This window comes from Eulemur rufifrons, chromosome 3 (genome assembly GCF_041146395.1).
Source record: "Eulemur rufifrons isolate Redbay chromosome 3, OSU_ERuf_1, whole genome shotgun sequence".
NCBI lineage: Eukaryota > Metazoa > Chordata > Mammalia > Primates > Lemuridae > Eulemur > Eulemur rufifrons.
Window position 1 is genome coordinate 60,662,239 of NC_090985.1, and position 27,717 is coordinate 60,689,955.

General features: G+C 34.2%; 1 protein-coding gene across 1 annotated transcript in view; it reads right to left on the reverse strand.

Moving 5' to 3' along the window:
* Nucleotides 1-27,717, reverse strand: part of VPS13B (vacuolar protein sorting 13 homolog B) — a 754,271-nt gene that overhangs the window by 657,236 nt on the left and 69,318 nt on the right. The window contains exons 9-14 of the mRNA XM_069465462.1: nt 19,858-19,953; nt 19,275-19,397; nt 18,663-18,800; nt 17,630-17,717; nt 11,273-11,464; nt 3,902-4,071 (exon numbers count right to left, since the gene is read on the reverse strand). Coding sequence (XP_069321563.1) covers nt 3,902-4,071; nt 11,273-11,464; nt 17,630-17,717; nt 18,663-18,800; nt 19,275-19,397; nt 19,858-19,953 — 807 coding nt within the window. The remainder of the gene's footprint in view (nt 1-3,901; nt 4,072-11,272; nt 11,465-17,629; nt 17,718-18,662; nt 18,801-19,274; nt 19,398-19,857; nt 19,954-27,717) is intronic.

Genomic DNA, 27,717 nt, shown 5'->3' on the forward strand with positions numbered 1-27,717 from the left:
ATTGAGGAAATTTGTTGCCAGCAGACATGTGTTACAAGAAATGGTAAAAGAAATTCTTTAGAGAGAAGGAAAATGATAAAAGTCAGAATATCTCGCATCTACATAAAGAAACAAAGAACATAGGGAAGGAATTAGTAAAGGTAAAATAAAAACCTTTTTCTTATTCTTAATTGATCCAACACATAAGTTTATTGAAAATAATAGCAACAATGCATTCAATTATGTATCATGTATGTATACATATTGTTAATATATAGGTTTATTCAAGAAAAATGAGTCACAGCAATGATCCAAAGAATAGGAAGGCCAAATTAGATTTGTTTGTTTTTTATAAAGAACTCCTACTACCTGTAAAGTGATATGGGGTTATTTGAAAGTGGATTTGAATTAGTTGTAACATATAATGCAAACCGTAGGGCAAATACTAAAAAGAGTAAAAAAAAAAAAAAAAAAAAAAAAAAAAGAGAGAGGTATAGTAGATATGCTAGCCAAGGAAAGAAAATAAAAAATAGAATCACATATGCTCAATTAAAACCACAAAAAGGCAAAAAAAAAGAGTGGAAGACAAAAACAGGAACAAAGAACACGGGCAACAAACAGAAACTAATAATATATATGGTTGATATAAATCCAATTATATCAATAACCACCCACCTCACATCAATAATCTTAATGAACCAATTAAAAGAGAGAGAGTAGATCAAGAAAAAGACCCAAAAATATGTTGCCTACAAGAAACCCACTTTAAATATAAAGACACATATAGATTAAATAGAGAAATATATATCATACTAACACTAATCAAAAGAAAGTGGGAGTGGCTACGTTAATTTCAGACAAAAGAGATATCAGACTTAGGAAAGTTATTCAGCATAAAGAGGATTAAGTAAGGATAAAGAAGTCAAATATGCAAGATGACGTAACAATCTTTAATATGCATATGCCTAAAGACATACATGCCTAAAGACAGTGTCAAAATACATGAAGCAAAAACTGATAGAACTTAAAGGACAAAATACATGAATCCACTATTTTAGTTGGAGACTTCAACATCCTTCTATCATAAATAAACAGATCCAACACACAGAAAATTGATAAGGACATAATTGAACTTAACACTATCTGTCACCTGGATACAATGGACATCAATGGATGGTTTCATCTAGCAAGAGCAAAACTCTTTTAAAGCTTGCATGGAACATTCACCAAGATAGACCACATTCTAGGCCATAAAACTCATCAAAACAAGTTTAACAGATTAGAAATCATCTAATGTTTGCTCTCAGATTACAATGGAATTAAACCAGAAATCAATAATAGAACTCTAACTGAAAAAAATCTCAAAGCACTTGGAGATTACGCAACTTTTCAATAGCACCTGGGTCAAAGAAAAAAATCTCAAGAGAAATTAAAAATACTTTGAATTAAGTGAAAAATGAAAATACAGCTTATCAAAATGTGTGGGATGCAGTGAAAGCAGTAGAGGGAAGTTTATAGCATTGAATACATATATTAACATAAGAAAAGAGGAAAATCTAAAATCAATCATCTAACCTTAGGAAACTAGAAAAAGAGCAAATTAAACCCAAAATAAGCATAAGAAATGATTAAAATTATTACAAAAATTAAGCATTAAACAAAAATTGAAACAAATCAATGAGATTGAAAACAGGAAATCAACAGAGAAAAATCAACAAAACCAAAAGCTATTTCTTTGAAAAAAATCAACAAAAATAACTAAGCCTCTAGCTAGGCTACCTAAGAAAAAATGAAAGAACACACAAATTATCAATATCAGAAATGAAAGAGGAATATCACTACAAATTCCATGGATACTAACAGGATAACAGACAAATACTGTTTCTTTTCTTGCCTCAATTTTAAAAAAAAGAAATACTATAAACAATTCAATGCCCACAAATTTGATAACTTACATGAAATAAACCAATTTCTTAAAAGATACAAGGTGATGACTTTTAGATACAATATCAAAGGCACAATCCATAAAAGAAAGAACTGATATGCTGTACTTCATTAAAATTTCAAAATTCTGCTCTGCAAACTACACTATCGAGAGAATGAGAAGACAAGCCACAGACTGGGGGGAAATATTTGCAAAAGACCTATCTGATAAAGGACTACTACCCAAAATCTATAAGAAACACTTAAAACTCAACATTAAGAAAACAAACAACCCTATTAAAAATGGGCAACAGATCTGAAGACACACCTCACCAAAAAAGGTGTACCGATGGCAAATAAGCATATGAAAAAAATGTTTCACCTCATATGTCATCAGGGAAATGAAAATTAAAACAAGATACCACTACACATCTATTAGAATGGCAAAAAACCAACATACAGCCAATTCAGAAGACAGTTTGGTAGTTTCTTAGAAAACTAAATATACTGATAGCATACAACCCAGCAATCGCACTCCATATTTACCCAAAGGAGTTGAAAACATGCTCACACAAAAACCTGCACATGGATGTTCATAGCTGCTTTGTTCCTAACTATCAAAACATGGAAGCAACCATGATGTCCTTCAGTAGGTGAATGGATAAATAAACTGTGGTACATTCCAATGTAACATTAGTCACTGCTAACAAGAAATGAACTATCAAGCCACAGAGTAACTATCAAAGACATGGAGGAACCTTAAATGCATATTACTAAGTGAAAGAAGCCAATGTCAAAAGGCTACATATTGTATGATTCCAACTACGTGACATTCTAGAAAAGGCAAAACTATGGAGACAGTAAAAAGATTCGTGGTTAGTGGTTGCCAGGGGTTGGGGGAGGGAGGTATGAATAGGCAGAGCACAGAGGATTTTTAGGGCACTGAAACTACTCTGTGTAATACAGTCACAACAGATACATGTCATCATACATTTGTCAAAAACCCACAGAACATAAAACACCAAGAGTGAACCCTAATGTAAACTATGGACTTTGAATGGTAATAATATGTCAATGTAGGTTCATCAATTATAACAAATATACCACTTTACCGAGGTATGATGATAATGGAGGAAGGTATGCATGTGTGGAGGGGAGAGAGCATATGGGAAATCTCTGTACCTTTTGTTCAATTTTGATGTGAACCTTCAAAATAATCCTAGGAGCTAGGTACTATACGGGAACTAGTCTATGCCAGCACCCTCATAATGTTACACAAATCTATGCCATGAAGGCAAAGTTCAACCACAGTAGACCTAAGCCTTGGTAGAATATCTTATAATGCTCTAAAGAACAGGGAAAGATAGGTGGTCTCATGAGGAGCTACTGAAAGACCATTTGTCATTTACCTTCCCATCTTGAGGGAGGCGGCCATGAAACAGTTTCTCATCAGCATCCCTCATACAAGTGAGATATTATCAGTAACAGGCTGTACAACTGCTTAGCTGCAGTGTGAAATTGAATCCTTGCCAATAGAGTACCCTACCACGCATGTTAGAAGGTATTTGGCCTGTTAGTTGCAGTGTCGTCCTATAGAACAAGGGACAGTAGGGGCTGACACCATTATTGATTTTGCTTTTGCCATCTATGTGAGTAATAAACTGTCTGAATCTACCTAGTATTATTGCTTCTTTGTTGGCTAAATATGTCACAGCATGCTTGAAAAAATATAATTTTCTTTGTTTTTGAGAAAAAGAAAACAAATCTGACAGATATAAAGCAACTGCCTAACATCTAACACCTAGACTCATGCTCTTCAACATTTCTTTATATTAATATATCCTTAGCTTAAGTTTATTTTATTAAAATATATAAATTACTTTTTAACAATTAACAATTTTACTTCATTGTGGATAACTATATGAGCAAATATTCTTTTATTAAATGATAAAAAAAATACATGCATAAAATGAAAAAAGTAGTGAATCACAAAATATACCTTTTCTCCCATAATGACAGGCAGCAAATGGTCCAGCAAGTTGAATTCAGCCATGAAAATTGTGCAGGTACATTTGAGGAGAGTAACACTTGTATGTCGAGTAGGAATATACTCCTCCAGAGAAGCTACTTCTTCAGGATTCAGTATTGTTTCACTATCATGCTTAATATCTAAAATGAAAATGAGAGAACTTAATGAGGAATATTTTTAAACAGTTAATGTTCTTAAACAACTGAAAAATGAATTAATTAGTTCCCCAAATGTTAAGGTCAAATTCTGTTTTTCTTTTCAACAATGAAGTAGTTATAAAATAATTAAGTTACCACTAACAGATATAAATTACACTGCTCTAGAATGTAAATGTCTTTCCTATACAAAAATTTACCAGTTTTTTATTTTAAAATATCTTTAATAAATTCCCAATTTCTTTCTTTAAAAGAATAAAAAAGTATCTAGTCATCCAAATACCACTAAGATATATAAAGGCAAGACACAGACAGGGAGAAAATATTTCTTAGAGAGATAGAGAGAGAGAAAGAGTGAGCACACATGAGAGAGAGAGAGATATCTCCAAAATATTATATCCACAGCATATTTTTTAAAAACATTAAAAATCTCCTAAAAATCATTAAAATATAGACAAATATTCAATAGATAAATGGGCAAAAAAGACTTGAATAAGCAAAAGATGATATAGCCAATTGCCAAAAATTATATCAAAAGCTGGTCAACATCATTAGGCATTAGGTAACTGCAAATAAAGTCACAATGTGAAGGTACTACATACCCACTGAAATGGCTAAAATGAAAAAGACTGAGAATGCTAAGTATGGAACAAGCATAGAAAACAAAGGTCAACAACCTTTTTCTATAAAAAGCCATATAGGAACTATTTTAGGCTTTCAGGGCCATTGTAGCACAAAAACAACCACGGACAATACATAATCAAATGAGCATGTCTATGTTCCAATAAAACTTTACTCATAGAAACTCAAAATGAAATTTCAGATAATTTTCATGTGTCACAAAATACAATTCTTATTTTTATTTTTTTCCAACCATTTAAAATATAAAAACCATTCTCTGCTCAAGAGCTGTACTAAAACTGGCAGCAGGCCATAATTTAATCATAAGCAACTGAAACTCTGCTACAGCACTCATAGGAGTGTAAAATGGTTCAATCAGTCAGGAATACAGTTTAGAATTATCTACTAAAGGTGAACATATACAATCCTTTGACCTCGTGATTCCACTCTTGGCCAACAGAAATACATACATATATTCACCAAAGACACGTACTACAAAATAGCAAAAAGCTAAAAACTAACCAAACACTCATAAACAGTAAATGAATAAATAAGTTATGTTATATTCACAAAATGAGAATATATACATCAATGAGAATAAATCTCATAAACATAATGTGAGCTAAGGCCAGAGACAAAAGAGCACATATTGTGTGAGTCCACTTACATGAATCAAAAATAAGAAAAACTAAATCTATGACATTAGAAGTAAGGTTAGTGGTTACCCTTAAGGTCAGAAAAGTAATCAGAAGAAGGCATAATGGGGATTTCTGAAGTGCTGGTAAGTTTCCATTTCTTGAATAGTTGCATAGATGTGGTTAAGTTTGCAAAATTCACAGAACTATGCCCTTAGGTTTTGTATACTTTCCTGTATGTACATATACATCACAATAAAAAGCAAAAACAAAAAAAAAGCAGAACTGCTAACACCTTAAGATTTAATACACATGCACACTTTTATTTATATATATATAGACACACACATATGTATATGTATATATATATGGTACTCTGTATCCCTCCCTGGGTTCCACATCCATAGATTCAACCAACTGTGGATCAAAAATAAACCCCCCCTGCCAAAAATGGATAGTTCTATCTGTACTGAACTTGTCATTATTCCCTAAACAATACAATGTAACAACTATTTACACTGTTTAGGTATTATAAGTAATCGAGAGATGATTTGCAGAAGCAATTCCCCATAGGTACGGAGGGACAATTGCATATGTATGTTCAGCCAGCCATCACTTTGCACGGTGCTGATATGCAAGAATTTTAGTTACCACAGCTTCATTTAAAAATACCAGTTCTCATTCTTGACATACTTCACTTAGGAGAATGGTCTCCAGTTCCATCCGAATTGTTGCAAAAGGCATTATCATTCTCCAGGATGGGTAAAATGAACACTACCTGGGTGATGGGCACACTTTTAACCTTGACTCAAGCATTACAAAAGCAATCCATTTAACCAATAACATTTGTACCCCCATAATACTTTGAAATTAAAAAAAAAAAAAGAAGAAGGAAAGAAAAAGCGAAGAAAAAAAACAAAACGCCAGTTCCCAAACAACATAGTTCAAATATCAGTTACCACGGTATATTAACTGTTAGTAATTGTATAAATTACAAACAGCTAGTTCTCAGTCCACAAATAATTATCTAAATAAAAGATGCACATGATGATCAATGACCAATCACATCACTTCTTTCAAATTCTGTCAGGTTCGGAGACCGGTTATTGCTGTTATTTAGGCTCATGCATAGACAGAAAAACACATAGTGTTGCCTCCTTATTTACCACTGATAATCCCACATGACACTTTACAAAAATGAATAATCTAAACAGATAAGTGATGATTGATCAAAGAGAAAATTACAGCAAAGAAACAAAAAGTGATAACACTGGAAGTCAAGTGAAATTCTTCTTTTTCTTTTGAGATGGGGGATCTCGCTCTGTTACCCTGGCTGGAATACAGTGGCACAATCATAGTTCACTGAAACCTTGAACTCCTGGACTCAAGTGATCCTCCCGCCTCAGCCTCCCCAGTAGCTGGGATTATAGGCTCATGCCACTGAGTCTGGCTTTTATATATGTGTGTGTGTGTGTGTGTGTGTGTGTGTGTATATGTACGTGTATAAAATATGTATTTTTTTTTTTTTGTAGAGACAGGTTTCAGGCTGGTCTCAAACTCCTGGCCTCAAATGATCCTCTTGCCTCAGCCTCTCAAAAGCTGTAATTACAGGCATGAGCTACCATGCCCAGCCTGGAAATGAAATTCCAATCAAACATAAGCAGAATGATAGAAGAAATAGATGACTGTGGTACTACTGACACTGCACCTAATCAAACAAAAGTGCAGTGATTGAAGAAATAGCTAACTATGGTACTAGCGACACTGTATCTTTCAAAAGACTCTAGATATGCAGCTAAAGAGGAACGTGATAAAGGCATTGACCAACCAGATGAGAAAAGTGGTTGTGATGAAAAGAATGAAGAGCTCCCAGAAGAAATGATGCAAGCAAAATACTTCCTATTAAAGCAACTCTCAAGAGGTTTTCATGACATTGAAGTATATAGGATAAAATAGTAGAATCTTATCAAAACTTGGAAAGGAATATGACAATTTGCTAAGGCATAGGAAAGACACTCCATATTGTAAGTTATACAAAAATGAGACAAAAATTGTTCAAACAACTCTTAAGTGTTTTCAAAGAAATAAAATTCTGTCATAATTTTACTATTCCTTTTACTATTTTTTTTTCATTTCTCTAAATATTTATAACCAACAGTGAGAGTATTTAATGCTTTGACCAAAATTTCTAATTTCTAGTTAGAACAATTCTACTTCTTCCCCTGATTTGGATCACCTTGCAAGGTCATTTTTGTAGCCTCATATCACCACGCAAAGTGAGGACTGCATGTATATTAAACCTAAAGTCAGCCAGCAGTTTCTTTATATACATCACATTTTTGAAATGATACATTGCTTCCAATCTTTAAATAAGCCAATATATATACACAAATGACGTACTTTCACTGTGACAGAGATTTGTCTCCTTCTTTCATTTAGCAATAAAACTCTGAATTTAAGTCATATATACAGACTCCTAGAGATTCTATTATAGTTAGGTAAGGGAACATGTCACCAGTTGAGCCAACGGGATGACAGAGCCAAGTCTTTAAAAATGAGATTACAATACCTACCATTATTCTTGTTTCCCCCTTTTTCCTTATTAAATTTACACCCTGTAATGGTGAGCTAACACTGACCATATAGATAAATTGTATCTCAGGGGGATGGCACAACAACAAAATTATAGTAATCTGGGTTTAAGACAACCTCACAAAACAGAGTTGCCCAGGAATGCTGACCATCTTGGACTTTTGCAAGAGAAAAACAAAGTATGCCAATAGGTCTATATTAAAACAGCCAAGCCAATGACCCATTAGAGATACAAGCTAATGAAACTTATAAAAAGGTTTTTTCTAACCTCTGCAAATACTCCCCCACAATCAAAAGGAATAATTTCCCCATCCAGTATAAAGGTTTATCATAGAGCTATAGTAATCAAGTCAGTATGGTATTGACAGAGCAAAAGATCATAGGTCTACTAATGGAACACAGACTACAGGACCCAGAAACAGACCCACACAAATATGCTGAATTGATTTTTGACAAAGGTACAAAACCAATTCAATAGAGGACGGATAGCCTTTTCAACAAATAGTGCTACAGCAATTAGAAATCCTAGGGCAAATAAATAAACCTCTACCCTAAACCTCACCCCTTATATTAAAAAATGAACTCAAAATGGATGACAGAGTTAGGTATAAAATAAAAAATAAAATTTTTAGGAAAAAATCCAGTTAAAAAAATGGGCAAAGACATGAACAGACATTTTACTGAAGAAATAACAGATGGCAAATAAGCACAGGAAAAGATGTTCAACATCATTAGCCAATAAGGAAATGCTAATTAAAACTACGAGATTGTTGCTAGCTAATGAAAATTACACATCTATCAGAATGGCTAAAATAAAACACAGTGACAACAACAAATGTTGGGGGAATGTAAAGAAATTCGATGACTCATTCAATGCTGATGGGAATATAAAATGATACAGCCACTCTTGAAAACTGGTTGGCAGTTTCTTTATAAAAATTAAACATACAACTACTGTATGACCCAGCAATTGCACAACTAGGCATTTATCCCAAAGAAATGAAAAAGTTCACATAAAAACAAGTACCCAAGTGTTTGGGGCAGATTTATTTGTAATAGTCCAACATTGGACTCATCACAAATGTCCTTCCACAAGTGAGAGGTCTAACAAACTATAGTACATACCTACAATGGAACACTACTCAGCAATAAAAAGAAACAAACTATTGATACATGCAATGACTTAGAAGAATCTCCAGAGAACTCTGGTTAAGACAATCCCTAAAATCTTATACATTATATAATCCCACTTATGTAAAAATGACAAAATTTTAGAAACGGAAGAAATAGTTTCCAGGGGTTAAGAACAAGAGAAGAGAGAGGGACATGGTAGGTAGGTGGGTATATAAAAGCACAACATGAGGGATCCCTGCGATATTGGAACTGTTCATTTTCTTGACTGCAGTAGTGAATACACAAACCTACATAGGTGATAAAACTGTATAAAACTTAATACACACACACACACACACACACACACAAAATGAGTACAAGTGAAACTAGGAAAATCCAAAATTTTAAAAAATGAACAACATATGCCAACTCTACTATTTTCTATTAAAATAAGTTAATACCTTCCTACTCAAAACTTGCCAATGATTTCTCATTACATTTAGAATGAAATCTTGATTCCTTGGTCCCCATGGCCTAACAGAGTGATTTATGCCTACCTCTCTGACTTACCAACATTTATTGTGCTGCAGCTATACTAGCGTCCTTTTATCTCTGTAAACTGCCAAAATCATTCCTACCTCAAGGTTCTAGCACTTGTCTACATAAAACTCTTTTCACACATACTGCATGACTCACTCCCTTATATCATTCACAAGTTAGCTCATATATAAACCCTCCACAGATGACTTTCCTAACCTCCCTACTAAAACAGCTCTCCTCTCCTTTCTCTAGCACTCTTCCCTACACTTGCTTTTATTTTTTTCTCATAAAACATTTATTAATGACTGAAATAATATTTTTACTTGTTTACTATTCATCTACCCCACGAAGATATAAGTTCCATGAGGGCAGAGACTCTGTATATCTTGTTTGCCATACTATCCTAGCACTTGGAAGAGTGTGTGGCATTACAAGCAGGATGCAAGGAATGAATGCATGAACATGCCAAGCACTTCCTATGCACCAACATTGGGTTAAGTGCTTTTATACGCATTACCTCACTTAGTACTCACAATCACCTTTGGAAGTAGGTCCTATTAGTGTATCATTTAAGATAACAGTAAAGTTGCTGTGACAAAAGTAAAATAATAGAAACTTCAACAAAAGCTGAAGTTTATTTCTCTTTCACACAACAATCTGAGTCTAAAGGATCCAGGGCTGACATGGTGCTTCCACAGTACTGAGGACCTAGGTTCTTACCTTGCTGCTCTGTCATCCTCAGCATGCAACTAAAATCTCACGGTCTAAGATGACAGCTCCAGCCCCTGTCATTATATTTACTTTCCAGTCGGAAGGAAGGGGAGAAGGAAAACAAGAAGGCATGCTTTTTCCCTTTCAGAGTCATGGCCCAAAACTTCACATAAAATTCTGCTTCCATTCCTATAGCCTGAACCTAGTCATGACTACATCTGGAATGTATAGTCTTTATTTCTAAGATTAAATTTCTATTGCTACAAAAAAGAGAAGAATGGCTATTGGAGAAACAATTAGCCATCTCTGTCACAATAACTCATTATACAAATAGAGAAATGGAAGATCAAAGATGTTAACTAAATTTCCTAAGGATAATAAGAAGTAGGGGGTCAGATTCCAAACCACAGTCTGATTCCACAGGCTGAGTTCTTAACTAATATCCTATACCCCTCATTATGCTATTATGTTCTACTCAACTCAAGAATTGCTTTATTGCATTCAAATGGAATTTGTATTTTATGAAACTCTGATAGCCATATATTCATATCATGAGAAAACATTAGTTGTACAGCAAATTCTTTTTTACCAGCAGTACCTAACTTTTCCTGAGTGTTAAATTCATAGGTTTAAAACCCAGCTTAATAAATATCTGGCTCCTTAGAATCCATGAATGTGAAAAAATGGTCATAATTTACAAGCATACACAAGAAAGAGTACCAAAAAGTTGTGACAACAAAATACTGACAATTACTGGAAAATAAAGTACACATAAAAATAATTTCCAAATTTTGACCTCTCCTACTACAACCTCCACACACAAGTTTATTCTTTAAATTAACAAGTGAATATATAAAAGTCTTTGCAGACAGGCAAAATACACTAAAAAAGGAAAGTTAGCAAAACAGGACAAACTGAATTATATAATCATTTAAATCAACGGGCGACAGATTCAGAATTAATCCAAAACAAACCTGGTTTTAGCTTGCTATATGGTTCATATTCATGTTCCAAGGCACAAACAATCATTTTCAAAATCCTATGTACCGCACTGCTATCCAAGCGAAAATCAAGAGGACCTATAACAAGGCTTTTAGTAGACTTTTCCTGGACTGTTCCCAGATCTTCACTTTTCCCTGTGGAGAAGTCTTGTTGATTTGTAGAACCTATAAGAAATAAAATTTTATATTAACATTTTAAGCATCAATTAGATATACCAAATATATATTTTAATATTACTCTTCCCTCATCTTTTTAGCTTGTAGCTTAAGGCTTTAAAACAGCTAGATACAGAGAACTATGCTATGTTTTACTCTATGCAGATGATAAGATATTATTGACAAAAGCAATTGATTCAAAAACAATTATTCTTATCTATTTAATATTATAGCAGGTGATATAAAACGAAACCATCATTTTTTTTTTTTGACAGAGTCTTGCTCTGTTGCCCTGGCTGAAGTCCAGTGGTGTCATCATAGCTTACTATAACCTCAAACTTCTGGGCTCCAGCAACCCTCCTGCCTAAGCCTCCCAAGTAGCTGGCACTATAGGGTGCAGACCAGCTACTTGGCTAATTTTTTCTATTTTTAGTAGAGACGGGGTCTCACTCTTGCTCAGGCTGCTCTCAAACTTCTGAGTTCAAGGGATCCTCCCACCTAAGCCACTCAGAGTGCCCAGCCCCAAACCATCATTCATAGAAAACTATTCTGTAAAACCTAATTGACTTATATCCAATAATTCTATAAACAATATTATTACATTGACTGGGAAGGAGGACTTTGGAGAAAGTTGCATTTTATTGCTAATTTATCTTAGAAGTTTCATTTAAAATTAAAAAAATAACATGTTCCAACACAGGGTGCTTTGAGAATTTTATAATGACCAAAAAATGAACCACAGGTAGTACCTGCTTTGAGCTTTTTCAAGAATAAAATTATTATACCTATGCTCCATGGGACAGAATCCTAGTTCCTAGATCCCTCCTCGTCTGCTCATATACCGAAGAGGCACCAAGACTGTTTTCTAAAGAAAATTTTGACTCTACCTACAGGTATTTCTCATTATCTAATATGTATACTTCTTAGAGATTTGGTTTTAATACATAAATCTATTATAATAACAGTAATTTTAAATTCTTAATCCATTTTGTTTATTCAAACAAAAAGAAGGTAAGACTTTCTAGCATTTAATTATCTTTAGAACCTAGAAAGGCCTAATTAAACAAAAAAATTCTGTACACCTTTAATAAACTTTTACAAACATACTTTTCCATCATTTCGCACAAAGTAGTAGTACTATTTGCTCTTTAGTCTCACTAGATAAAAAAATTAATTATTCACATATTTTTAAACAGATGATGCAGTAGGCAGAATGTTTTACCATGTAATACAAGAAAAATCTAAAAATCAAATCACGGTGGTTAACAGACTTAAACCTTAAGAATAGTTTCTTAAGAAACTATTAGAATTCTAGAAGAAAACGTAGGAAAGACTCTTACAGACATTGGCCTAGGCAAAGAATTTATGAAGAAGACCCCTAAGGCAATCACAGCAGCAACAAAAATAAATAAATGGGACCTGATCAAATTAAAAAGCTTCTGCACAGCCAAAGAAACAGTCACGAGAGTAAATAGACAACCTACAGAATGGGAAAAAATTTTCGCATACTACACATCAGATAAAGGACTGATAACAAGAATCTATTTAGAACTCAGGAAAATCAGTAAGAAAAAATCGAACAACCCTATCAAAAGGTGGGCAAAGAACATGAATAGAAATTTTTCAAAAGAAGATATAAAAACAGCTAACAAACATATGAAAAAGTGTTCAACATCTCTAATCATCAGAGAAATGCAAATCAAAACCACAATGAGATATCACTTAACTCCAGTGAGAATGGCCTTTATCAAAAAGTCCCAAAACTAGACATGTTGGCGTGGGTGTGGAGAGATAGGTACACTCATACACTGCTGGTGGGACTGTAAACTAGTGCAGCCCCTATGGAAAGCAATGTGGAGATACCTTAAACAGATTCAAGTAGACCTACCATTCGATCCAGCAATCCCATTACTGGGCATCTACCCAGAAGAACAAAAGTCATTCTATAAAAAAGACACCTGCACCTGAATGTTTATAGCAGCACAATTCACAATTGCAAAGATGTGGAAACAACCCAAATGCCCATCAATTCATGAATGGATTAGCAAAATGTGGTATATGTATACCATGGAATATTACTCAGCTATTAGAAATAATGGCGATATGGCATCTCTTTGGTTCTCCTGGAGAGAGCTGGAACCCATTCTATTAAGTGAAGTATCCCAAGAATGGAAAAACAAGCACCACATGAACTCACCAGCAAACTGGTTTCCCTGAGTGTACATTTGGGATTCACACCAATTGGGTATCGGACAGGGGTCGGGGCTGGGTGGAAGGGATGGGTGTATACCTACCTGATGAGTGCGATGCGCACTGCCTGGGGAATGGACACGATTGAAGTTCTGACAGGGGGGGATGGGGTGGGAGGAGTGCACACCTACATGATGAGTGTGATGTGCACTGTCTAGGGAATGGACACAACTGAAGCTCAGACTCGGGGGCATGGGGAGGCATGGGCAATGTATATAGCCTGATCTTTTGTACCCCCTTAATGAGCTGAAAAACAAACAAAAAAGAAAAAAAAAAAAATCTATAAGCACCCACACAGACCTAAATGTCACATCAAATAAAACATACAAAGTTATTCTTATATATATTTTATGATATGTATACTTAACATTGACTCACATTAGAACTTAGGTATAAATAACATACCATTCACCTCAAAGCCCATTACCTTTCATAGCTAAAACCATTCCATTTCTAAGGTTATGTATTACACAGAACGCAGTAACTTGAAGATAATCAGAAGAACTTTGGTTACAAATCAAAATACTCAAAAAGCAGGAAAAATCCCCTGATATGGATCCTTAAGGGGCTATTAGGCTTCCTAAACAAATGTCACTTTATAAAAAAGACACTTCTTTTAGACATCAAATTGTCTCTAAAATAAGAGAAGCCAATAGGCTACATATAAGCCCCCCCAATAATGGAAATTAAATATAATACAGTTTAAATTTAGATGCTAGTTTGAAATGTAAAAGTGTAACTGGCATTTAGCTATATATTTTTAGCAAGATATATTTACTTGTGCTCACCTTCAATGTGTTTGGTCACTCCAGCCCCTAAAATGTTTGGCTATTTTTATTAAGAGTCAAGACACTATCCAGGTAGCCAAATAAAAAGGAAGGACTTGTGAGTTGCTACAAGACAGCCAGGGGCTACACTGCCCCCAACCATCTGTATTTTTGTACCTCTCAATAGAAAAGTCATCTTCCTCCTATTTGAAGAGGAAGAACTTAGTTTTCTTGAGAATCTGCTAGCTACAAAAATAACTCTAACAACCATTTGTGCTGACAGTGTGCATGGAACCCTATTTTCATTGATAAAAAGTTATATATCTTTAGTTGTTCTCTTTCACTAGAGATTTACCTTCTTTCTTTCTCTACTGGTTCTCATTAAAGATTGCCTGTATTTAACTTATACCTTATGAATCTCAGTCTCAGTATAAGACCCTTACTTTTAAAGAAGAAAGAGCCTGTCTTAGCTCCATGCCTGGAACTAGAAAATTAATCCTTAAATAGAATAATATAGGAATCAAGAATCCTTCTATCTCAACGATCCCTTGGATTAACACCAACACCTGTCCAAGTCATCCAGATTCAAAATATCAATGAATTATGATGCTTCTCATACTTGCCCTTCAAAACATAATTGTTTTAATTTTATCTCTCACTATGTCTTTAAAGTTGATTATCTCTAAAACCTTCCTGTTCTGGATTACAATTTCAGCTATCTACGTGAGGTCCATAACATTTCTAATAACCCCCTAAGTAGAAAAGACCAGAAAGGTAGCAGTTACAGCAGTAACGAATATTTAAACAGTAATATTAATAGGAAATACTTCAATTTAGTTTTTAAAACACTGTTTGCTTTCAAGCAGTGTAACAAAAACAAAATAATTGCCAGAAGATGCGTATCATCAATATCAAACAGCAGCACAGGAAACTTATTGACTCAATTTTTATGTACATACCAACTTTTAATGTGCAAAAAGTACTACTACATCATTTATTGCAACAAAAACAATAACATAAGCTCTTTTTACTATATTTAATAGTTTCTTACATTAATTAGAATATCATGAACTTACTGAAAACATACAAAATCAAATCTACTCTCAAATTTTCTAAATTCACTACAAACTTTGTGAAATTATTGATTCAGTATGTGTTTACACATTTATATAGATAAAATTTAAGACTTTTTTTATAATGTAGACCTGCGGTACCCAACCCCCAGGGTAGCACTCCGCAGCCTGTTAGGAATCCCCACCCCACCCCCCACACCCCCCGCAGCAGCGGGTGAGTGGCAGGCAAGAGAGCAAAGCTTCATCTGTATTTACAGCCCTTTCCTATTGCTCACATCACCACCTGAGCTCCACCTCCTGTCAGATCAGAGGCAGCATTAGATTCTCATAGGACCAGAACCCTACTGTAAACTGCACATGAAAGGGATCTAAGCTGTGCACTCCTTATGAGAATCTAATGCCTGATGATTTCAGGTGTAGCAGGGACAGTGATGCTAGTGCTGGGGAGCAGCTACAAATACAGATTATCATTACCAGAGAGGTTTGACTGCATAATAAATCTAATGTGCTTGAATCATCCCAAAAACATCCCGCCCCCCCCAAACCCTGGTCTTCCATGAAACCAGTCCCTAGTGCCAAAAAGGTTGGGGACCATTGATGTAGACTATAGAAATAAATAAATGTCAAGTCACAACAAAGCAAGAATTTTAGATAAAATATTTTTTTAAGTATTTAAAGTTATCCTCCTAAAACCTTAAATAGAAGATGGCCGACTAAAGACATCACTTGTGGGACCATCAGGGCTGGAAGGTAGAATATGCACTGAGGAGGGCAGAGAAGAGTTGTAGCTCAAGTGAGGATCAGAGAGAGAGACAACTGAGACATATGGGGACCACACAGAGAAAACCTGCAAACCTGAGAAAGAAGAAGATAGAGAGGAGAAAATAGTGGCACAGATCGAAACCAAACAGGATCGAAGTCCAGTGAAAGGGTAAGTGGGGTTTCCCTCCCCACCTAGGTGCCTACAGTGAACAGCGGGACACAAAGTATACTGAAGATGCTTTCACTATCCACAAGCCCAGGCACAGTGCTAAAGAGGGAGACTGGGGTGAACCAGCAAACCCCAGGTGTTTGGGTGTCCATAACGGACACCCCATGGGAAAATGCCACGAGAGACTGGAGTGCCAGCTTTCTTACATCTAGACACTTCCTCCTCTGCAACCCCCTATTCACAGCATCAGAGAAAGTACTTTGAGCTCAGGTGACTGTAGCTGCAGCCCCTCCCCCACCCATTGCAACCTCCAGAGTACTCTGAATGGAGAAGCTCACAAACAGCTGCTTCTCTATGGCCGGTGTGCACTTCCTACAGCCAGTGTACACTCTCAACTGAACTCGCCATGGAGAGCAGGGTTGCCACAATTTCAGAGTTTCCTCCCTGCCAGGCTTTCGTGGGATCGTGCCCTGGCAGCTGAGATAGGCGAGCCAGTCCCAGAGCCCCCCAAATAGAAAACTCAGTACCAGCACTTCTTCCCCTGGCACACTTAGAGATCAATCTTCGGGAACCCAGAAACAGGCCTGCAAGTCAGGCCTTAGCACCCGCAGGGTGCACATTGATATGCATATAAAACATCAAATGGTGAAATTGTTTAAAATATCATTTACTTTCTAACAAAATAAAATAGAAAATATAATAATAAAGTACATAATAAAATAATAAAGCCTATATATCTATAGTCTCTGGAGGATTTTTTTCTACTTTTCTACTTGATACAACAAACTCTTTAAGAAAAAGATATATATAACATTCAAAATGTATTTAATACAGAAAAGGAATGTTTACTCTTTTTGACAACTTAATGTAACATGAAATGTGATATATCAAAATTTAAATATTTTTCTACATATAAGAACTAATTATATTTGGTTATGCAAAATATCTTCAATCAGTTGTATAAAGAAAGGATTAAAAATGGCAAAAATCTAAAAATCCTAACATGACATTAAAATTAAACCATTCCCCAAAGTATCAGAAGGTAAATAATATTATATAACAGAGTACAGCCAACCAAAGATCAACTGATTCTGAAGAAGCCTTTGTTTCAACTGCTCAAGGAAGAGCAAACATAAAGCAAAGAAGCCAATACCTTTGCCACTGGTGTTCTCCATTGTATAGAGATAATCCATGTAAAAAGCCCCAAACCTTTGCATTCCAGCAATCTCAGTGTATGTCTCCTGCCAACAAAGCAATGCAAACAGAACAAACATTGCATAAAAGAAACATCCAAGTTAAAACCTGATAGGTCAGACACATATCCTTACATACAATGTATACCAACAGAAAGGATTACCAAAACAAAAGAACAGAGGTTATCCAAAGAATTTACTTCTAAGAAATGTAATGTTACCTCTCCCATAGACCACACAAAAAGACATCCATAATTCTACTAGACACTTTGACCACTTTACCAATAATGTCTAGTTAATAAATACCTATAATGTAGGAGATAATACACTCCTGACCTTTATCGCTATCACAAAACTGTCCAATGATGTAAACTCTCAAATAGAGTTAATCCTTAAATACTTCAGTACATTTATATGAAATAGTTCAAATGCTAAAAATGTTTTATAAATACAGGTTTTTATAAATTTAATGCAGGTCAACATTAAATTCTTCTAACTATGAAAGTAAAAATGAAAATGGTTAAAATGTAAATTATTCTATTGCACTGATCTTCAGGTAACTTTTTTGAATTTAACTTATTTCATAAATATATTAATATCCCATAAATACATTAATATAATCTTACATGAGAAATTCAAACAATACTAAAAAGTATACACAATAAAAAGCTAATTCCTCATTTCTTCCCATATATCCCACACTCTAAGACTAAAAAAAAATTAACAGAGCTAATTTGACATGTTTCCATGACTATTTTAAAAGTAGGGCATGGAAAAACAAAATATGGTTACATACTACATAAAAGTAAAGACCTCTATGCATTCCTCAAACTTTTCTAGATGTACACGCTATACAAAAATATTCTAAATGTTTCAATAAACAATTAACATTCAGAAGACATCATTTGAGAAGAAAGAGGTAATCATAAGTATTCACACCATGTGTCCACTGAAACACACCCCAGAATTTGGCTCAAATATATGTTCTCTGACCTTATGATGAGCTGCATCCAGGATAAATTCTGCACGAGTACCATTATTTTCTGGGCTTCGGTAATCAAACAATGAATTTGTAAGGTACGTCAAACCTTTTGTACTCAAATTTTCACCACAGATGAAGAAACAGGCTTCCTGAAAACAAAAGCCAAAATTTATGAACAGCAGGAAAAACCATTAGACTGTTAAAGAAAATAAAACCTTGATTTTATAACACCCCTTCACTAGTCAATAGAAATCACTAAAACTTGAGGTCTTATAAAAAGATAAGGAATGCTGTCTCCATTTTCATTGCCTGTTTTGGCAAAGAACATTTTAACAAACCAAAAAGGAACTCCAACTAGCTCCCATAAACAAAAAAGAAGAAACATTCATGAATTAGAAAGTAGCTGGAACTACTTTCCAGGTGTTAAGTGCTACCAACTTTCTAAATTCCCCTGAGCTCTATAATTTCTTGCAGGGGAAATGCAGGAGGAAATAGTAAAGCTTCTCCTTGAACCCAGAGATATATGTAGTCTAACAAATTTTACATAGTTAAACACTTCAATAAGCACTTCATTATCCCTGCATCCTATCCAAAAACAGGGAAAATGGGAGATTTTGACTTACAGCTTCACTTCTATTCATATTCTCTTCAAAATCTTTAACACCCATAATTCCTTTAAGGCATATAGCTCTGCAACCTACAAATCCAATCTGGCAATCAAAGAAAGGCTCTCCCATCATAAGGGCCTAAAAGAGGAAAAGAAACATTAGAACTAAGAACTTGAATAAAAATGTTAGAGGCTTTCCTTATATAATTTCTAAATTAGTCAAACATCTTCAGGGTTATGGCTTTTCCAAATTTATTCTCCGTAAAGCAAAAACTCTATTAAAATAAGAAACATGTTACTTGTCTCTCTATCCTCAAATCTACATTTCATAAACATTAATGTACACATACGTATCCACACATACACATAAGCACATACAAGTTAAATGAAAAAATGAAAGAATTAATGTTGCACATTACAGTAAAATCTTTCCTTAAGGAATAATTATTTTAAGCACTACCACTGAATATTGGGATAGAAATCTAAAACTATAAACATAAATATTTTTAAATATACTACTTATGATAAAAAGACTGTATTTATAAAATATTAACTTAACCAAAGACTTTAAAAATATATGTTCAATGTTGAAAGATTACCTCCACTGTAGTTCCTTCTTGTTCCCAACACAATATTTCTTTAGATTTTACTTTTTGTGGGCTATAATAACTACTCTCAGCTTGCATTTCTGTGAGCTAAGAAAAATAAAAATATTAAGTAAATCAAAATCAGTATTAAATGGCAATAAACCAACATTATTATGACGAATTGATGAAAACAAGCCAATTTTAGGATTCAGGAAATTTAATTATTAAGTAGGAAAACAGGTGCAACAAAAACAGCTGTAACACATTATCCATGGTACAAAAGTTCAATATGCTAGTCTAAACTTATAGAGAAAATGTAAAATATCACTTTTTTAACTCCCTCTTAATATTGCTTTAAAAAGTAAAAAGTGCAATAACAGTCCTATAACTCATAAACTGTTCATATAGTCTGCCAAAAATTTGCATCTTATAACCTCAATTCATTTCATATTCACTAATATATTCAATACGTTTCATTTCAATCATTTCCAAGACTTCTCACTATTCCTAATAAAAAAGAAAGTTATGAAGAAATGCAAATAGATTGAACAAAACTCTAGTTCCTGTAAGAAAGGTATAATCACCAATATTTATTTTCAAAGTATTTCTCCTACTCTTATACCTTAATTCAGTCATGCAACAAATACTTACTGACTGGCAGCTAGATAACATACCTCATTTTATTCCACTTAAGTGCAGTTTGCAGATCTTGCTTTTTGTTATTTTTTTTTTATTTTATTTTTTTTTTTTTTTACAAAGTGAAGGTCTGTGGCAACCCTGCATTAATCTACCTGCACCATTTGCCTAACACAACACAGGCTCGTTTCATGTCTCTGTGTCACATTTTAGTAATTCTCATAATATCTCAAAATTTTTCATTACTATTATATCTGTTATGGTGACCTGTGAACAGTGACCTTTGATGTTACTATTGAAATTATTTTGAGGCACCATGGACCAAACCTATATAAGATAGCGAACTTAACTGATAAAGGTGTATTCTGAATGCTCAAACATTTACGGCCATTCCCATCTCTCTGCCTTCTCCTGTGACCTCCCTATTCCCTGAGACACAAGAATATTGAAATTAGGTCAATTAATAAAGCCACATGGGGTTATTAATGGTCTCTAAATCACATGATTTCTAAGTATTCAAGTGAAACGAAGAGTTGCACATCTCTCACTTTAAATCAAAAGCTAAAAATAATTAAGCTTAGTGAGAAAGGCATGTAAAAAGTTGAGATACACCAAAAGCTAGGCCTCTTGTGCCAAACAGCCAGCCAGGTCGTGAATGCAAAGGAAAAGCTCTTGAAGGAAATTAAAAGTGCTATACTACTAAAAACAGGAATGATAAGAAAGCAAAACAGCCTTATTGCTAGTATAAAGTTTTACTGGTCTGGATAGAAGATCAAATCAGCCACAACATTCCATTAAATCCAGAGCAAGGCCCTAACTCTCTTCAATTCTATAAAGGCTGACAGAGGTGAGAAATCTGGAGAAGACAAGACTGAAGCTAACAGAGAGGTTGGTTCGTGAGGTTTAAGAGAAGATGCTGTCGCCATAACATAAAAGTACAAAATGAGGCAGCAAATGCTGATGTAGAATCTGCAGCAAGTTATCCAGATCTATCTAGCTAAGATCACTGATGAAGATGGCTACACTAAACAGATTTTCAATGTAGAACAAATAACCTTCCATTGTAAAAAGATGCCATCCAGCTCTTTCATAGCTAGAAAGGAGAAGTCAAAGCCTGGCTGGCTTCAAAGCTTCAAAGGACAGGATGACTCTCTTGTTTAGGGTAAATGCAGCTGGTGACTTTAAGTGGAAGCCAAAGCTCATTTACCATTCTGAAAATCCTAGGGCCCTTAAGAATTATGCTAAATCTACTCTGCCTGTGCTCTAGAAATGGGAACAACAAAGCTTGGATGACAGCACATCTGTTTATAGCATGATTTAGCGAATACTTTAAGCTCACTGTGGAGACCTACTGCTCAGAAAAGTAGATTCCATTCAAAATATCAATGCTCATTGACAATGCACCTGGACACCCAAGAGCTCTGATGGAGATATACAAGGAAATGAGTGTTATTTTCATGCCTGCTAACACAACACTCAGACTGCAGCCCATGGATCAAGGAATAATTTTGACTTTCAAGTCTTACTATTCTAAATAAATACATTTCATAAGGCTATAGCTATCATAGTGATTCCCCTGATGGATCTGGGCAAAGTAAACTGAAAACCTTCTCCAAAGGATTCACCATTCTAGAGGCCATTTAAAAACGTATGCTTCATGGGAGGAGGTAAATATATCCACATTAACAGCAATTTGGAAGAAGTTGATTCTAACCCTCATAAATGACTTTGAGGGGATCAAGTAACTGCAGATGTAAAAGAAATAGCATAGAACTAAAATTAGAAGTAGAGTCTGAGGATGTGACTGAATTGCTGCAAACTTTGTGTTAAAACTTGAACAGATGAGGAATTACTTCTTGTGGAGGAGCAAGGAAGTTTCTTAAGATGGATTCTAGTCCTGGTGAAGATACTATGAACATTGTTGAAAGGATGATAAAGGATTTAGAATATTCCATAAACTTAGTTGATAAAGCAGCAGTAGGGTTTGAGAAGACTGAAATCAATTTTGATTGAAGTTCTACTGGGTAAAATGCTGTCAAATAGCATTTCATGCTATAGAGAAATCTTTTGTAAAAAAAAAAAAAAAAAAAAAAAAAAAAAAGAGGCAATTGATGAGACAAACTTCACTGTTGTCTTATTTTAAGAGATTACCACAGCTACCCCAGCCTTCAGTAACCACCACCCTGATCAGTCATGAGCCATCTACATTGACAAGGCCAGACCCTCCACCAGCAAAAAGATTATGACTTGCTGAAGGTTCAGATGATCTTTAGCATTTTTTAGCAATAAAGTACTTTTTAATTAAGGTATATACATTTTTTAGACATGTTATTGTACACTTAACAGACTACAAGATAGTCTGTTATATAATTTTTATATCTACTGGGAAACCAAAAATGTGCATGACTCACTTTATTGTAATATTTGTTTTACTACAGTGGCCTGGAAACGAACCCACAATATCTCCGAGATGTGCCTGTACTGATCTAGATACTGACACAAGAAAAAAAATTCTTGCTCTCCTGAAGCTTATATTATTTATATGTATCAAACATTAAATAATATAAATTATTTTAAAAGGCATTATCCTAAATGCAATGTGGTATCCTAGTTTGGATTGTGGTACAGAAAAAAGATATAAGAAAATTCAATTACAGTTTAAAATTTAATACTAATGCATTAATGTAGGCTTCTAAGTTTTGGCAAATATACTAGGATAACATAATATAAGAACAGGGAAAACTGTGTAAGGATTATAAGTGAACTCTGTACTATCTTTTCTATAGTTCTAAATATATTACAAAATAAAAAGGTTATTTTTTTAAAAGGTCTGTGTTTTCCTGTGATTTATTTACCCTTATTCTTGTGCAATGAATATGTTCTTCAAATTTAAATGCAAAGTCAAAGTGTATATTTGTAAAACAACCACTGTTTAACTTAGGCCAAATAAGTGAACTGAAAACTTACAATTGTAAGCACAATAACTCGTTTATATTAACTAGCAACAAATTATTTACATTTTTTATGTTTTTTATGTATTATATTTTTCATGTATTATAGGCCCCTATTTCTTGGATGCTTCTAGTTCTAATATTCAATGTAGCTGTTTAAAACAATAATTCTGAAATCTAAAGTGCTTAAGTAAAACTGAATTTTTTAAACTTGATCAGCCTTCAGCTGTCTACAACTACTGTAAAGAAAAAGGAATTACTTGATTAAAAGGATTCAAACATTACAAGAACAATTTTAAACATTATTAGAAAAATGCTAGATTTCATTTGGCATGATTTTGCTAGACTGATATCAAGTGTTCAAAATGCTAATGTAGAAACATGACCTTATTTTCTGACCAAAATGTGAATCACAAATTAATTCCATACATTCTTCAAATCCAAGCTGAACAAGGAATTCTAATGTTTCCTAAATATCAACATAATTCCCTTAGTGAAAACTTTGAGAACCATATATGTTCCAGAATTCTAAAAACATATAGTGACTAATGACAAATACTGCTGAAAAAGTATATAAAATTTTGTATGTAAATGCCTATTCTGATGGACTCAGTTGAATACAATTCATCAACAATTAAGTGAGGAGAAATGTACCAAAATAATTTGAAGTTTAAAAGTAAACAAGCAAAAATCACCAGATAGTACCCAGTAATTAAAACTTAAAATACGTAAGTTCCCTCACAAACTTGTATTAAAAAAAAATAACTGTTTTATGATAATCACCTTAAATTGATAATATATCTAACATTAGTTGGCAACCGTTGTCTTTTTATATTTGTTAAAGATTTTATTATTCAATCATATTTTAATTTTAAAGACTGATCCACATTCCTTTAACTTAAAGCTAAATCAAAGAATTCAACTACAAAACGATTTCAAAGAATTCACAAATAATAAATCTTGGTGTTAAAATAGCACAATAAGTGATGGTGTTAAAAATATATGCATTTTTATCATTTTTGCCCAAACTTTCAAAAAAAATTTAAATCAATCAAGCCATGACATAAAGTTTTGTTGAAACTTATTCTCATTGTTTTTTTTTTCTGTAGCTTTTCTCATATTAGAAAATACTAAATGATTTTAATTAGAAAAGTCTTTAGCCAGGCAGGGTGGCTCACACCGATAATCCTAGCACTTTGGGAGTCTGAGACCAGCCTGAGAAAGAGCAAGACCTCCTCTCTACAAAAAATAGAAAAATAAGTCAGGTGTGGTGGCATGAACCTGTAGTCCCAGCTACTTAGAAGGCTGAGGCAGGAGGATTACTTAAACCCAGGAGGCTGAGGTAGCAGTGATCTATGATTACACCACTGCACTCTAGCCAGGGCAACAAAGTGAGAAACTCTCTCAGAAACAACAACAACAAAACAGCAAAATCAGCGTATTTGCCACCTGCTGTATTTACAAATCGTACAGCTTTACCACTGATAAGCATTTAAACAATCCAAGCTAAATTAAAAACCATGAGAGTAGAAACTGAATTTTTTTTTACTGCTGTATCTCCACAATCTAACATGTTGCCTGGAATAATACTTGTAATACTACTTCACAGGTTTTGCTCCTTATTTCACATGGGTTTATATTCCTCACAAAATCTAGACCCAAAAGAATAAACCAGTAAGGACAAACTTGGAGGAAAAACAAAACCTGAAAGAGGAGTCTTTATAAATTTTTAGAAAACAGAAAGCAAATGAAGCGACACATGGAAAACGAATGTGCGGGTACATGGATGAATGGATGGATGAATATATTTATTCAACAAGTAAATATTTGTTGAAAACACACCAGGCAATTTCCAAGTGCTGAGGATAGAAAGAACCTTTTGAAAATAACCACTTAATGAGTTTTAGTATAGTATCAAAAAAGAATATGCACAATTTCTGCAAAGGCTATTAAAATACTCCTCTTTTTACAGCTAAATATCTAAGTGAGTCCAAATATTGTTCACACAGAGCAATCAAAACATTTCCTAACAGGCTGAATACAAAAGCAGATATGAGGAGCCAGCTGTTTTCACCTAAGCCAAACGTTAAAGATAGTTACTAAAACACAAAACAATGTCATATCACTCTTTAAATTTTATAAATATAGCTATTTTACTATAAAAATATTTATTTAATACATAATGAAATTATTTTAGAATACATAATTAATATTTTTAAATTTCAGAGTATTATAGGAGTACAAATGCTTTGATTACATATATTGCCTTTGTATCACCTGACAAGCGTTCCCATCCCCCAGAGAGCATGAAGGACATCTATTAGGTGTGGATTTACCCATGAACCCTCCCCACTACAACCTGTCCAAAACCCTATAAATGTTACTTCCCACGTGTGCACATTAGTGTTAATCAATTAGTGCCAATTTCATGGTGAGTAAACATGGTGTTTGTTTTTCCATTCTTGTGATATTTTACTTAGAAAAATGGGCTCCAGCTCCATCCGGGATAATACAATAGGTAGCTCTTCATTTTTTTTTTTATGGCTGAGTAGTACTCCATGGTATAGCTATACCACATTTGCTAATCCAATCCTGTATTGATGGCCATTTGCGTTGTTTCCACATCTTTGCAATTGTGAATTGTGTTGCTATACACAATCTAATGCAAGTGTCTTTTTTAAAGAATGTCTTTTTTTTCCTTTGGGTAGATACCCAGTAGTGGGATTGCTGGATCGAATGATAGTTCTAGTTTTAGTTCTTTGAGATCTCTCCATACAATTTTCTATAGAGGTTGTACCAGTTTGCAGTCCCACCAGCAGTATATGAGTATTCCTATCTCTCCGCATCCACCCCACCATTTGTTGTTTTGGGACTTTTTGATAAAAGCCATTCTCACTGGAGTTAAGTGATATCTCATTGTGGTTTTGATTTGCATTTCCCTGATGATTAGAGATGTTGAGTATTTTTTCATATGTTTGTGGGTCATTAGTCTAACTTCTTTTGAAAAGTTTCTGTTCATGTCCTTTGCCCATTTTTTGATAGGGTTGTTTGATTTTTTTCTTGCTGATTTTCCTAGGTTCTATATAGATTCTAGTTATCAACTCTTTATTTGATGTGTAACATTTGAATATTTTCTCCCATTTTGTAGGTTGTTGGTTTGCTCTCGTAATAGTTTCCTTGGCTGTGTAGAAGCTTTTTAATTTGATCAGGTCCCATTTATTTATTTTTATTGATGCTGTGATTGCGATTGCTCTTGGGAACTTCTTCATAAATTCTTTACCTAGGCCAATGTCTATAAGAGCTTTTCCAACATTTTCTTCTACAACTCTTATGGTTTCGTGCCTTAGGTTTATGTCTGTTGTCCATCTTGAGTTGATTTTTGTGAGAGATGAGAAGGGCGGATCCTGTTTCAGTCTTCTACATGTGGCTATCAAATTTTCCCACCACCATTTATTGAATAGGGATTCTTTTCCCCAGTGTATGTTTTTGTCTGCTTTGTCAAAGTTTAGATGGCTATATGAGGATGGTTTTATATCTCAGTTCTCAGTCCTCTTCCATTGGCCTATGTCTCTGTTCTCATGCCAGTACCATGTTGTTTTGGTTACCACACACTTGTGGTATAGCTTGAAGTCTGGTAATTCAGGCATCCCAATTTATTCTTTTTGCTTATGGTTGCTTTGGCTGTACAGGGTCTTCTCTGGTTCCATATGAAGTGTAGGATTATTTTTTCTGTATCTGTGAAAAATGATGTTGGTATTTTAATAGGGATCACACTGAATCCATAGATCACTTTGGATAGTATAGACATTTTAACAATGTTGATTTTGCCGATCCATGAGCATGGTATGGTTTTCCATCTGTTTACATCCTCTACTATTTCCTTCCTCAATGTTTTATAGTTCTTCCTGTAGAGGTCCTTCACCTCCTTAGTTAAGTATATTCCTAGGAATTTTACCTTCTTTGTTGCTATTGTGAAAGGTGTTGAGTCTTTGATTTGGTTCTAAGTTTGACTGTTGTTGGAATACATGAATGCTACTAATTTGTGTACATTGATTTTCTACCCTGAGATTTTGCTGAACTTATTTATAAATTTGAGTAGTCTCTTGGCAGAATCTTTGGGGTTTTCTAGATATAAATTAATATCATCAGCAAAGAGTGACAGTTTGACCTCTTCTGCCCACATTTAGTTGCCCTTGATTTCCGTCTCTTGTCTAACTGCTCTGGCTAAAACTTCAACCACTATGTTGAATTGAAGTGGTGATAGAGGGCAACCTTGTCTGATTCC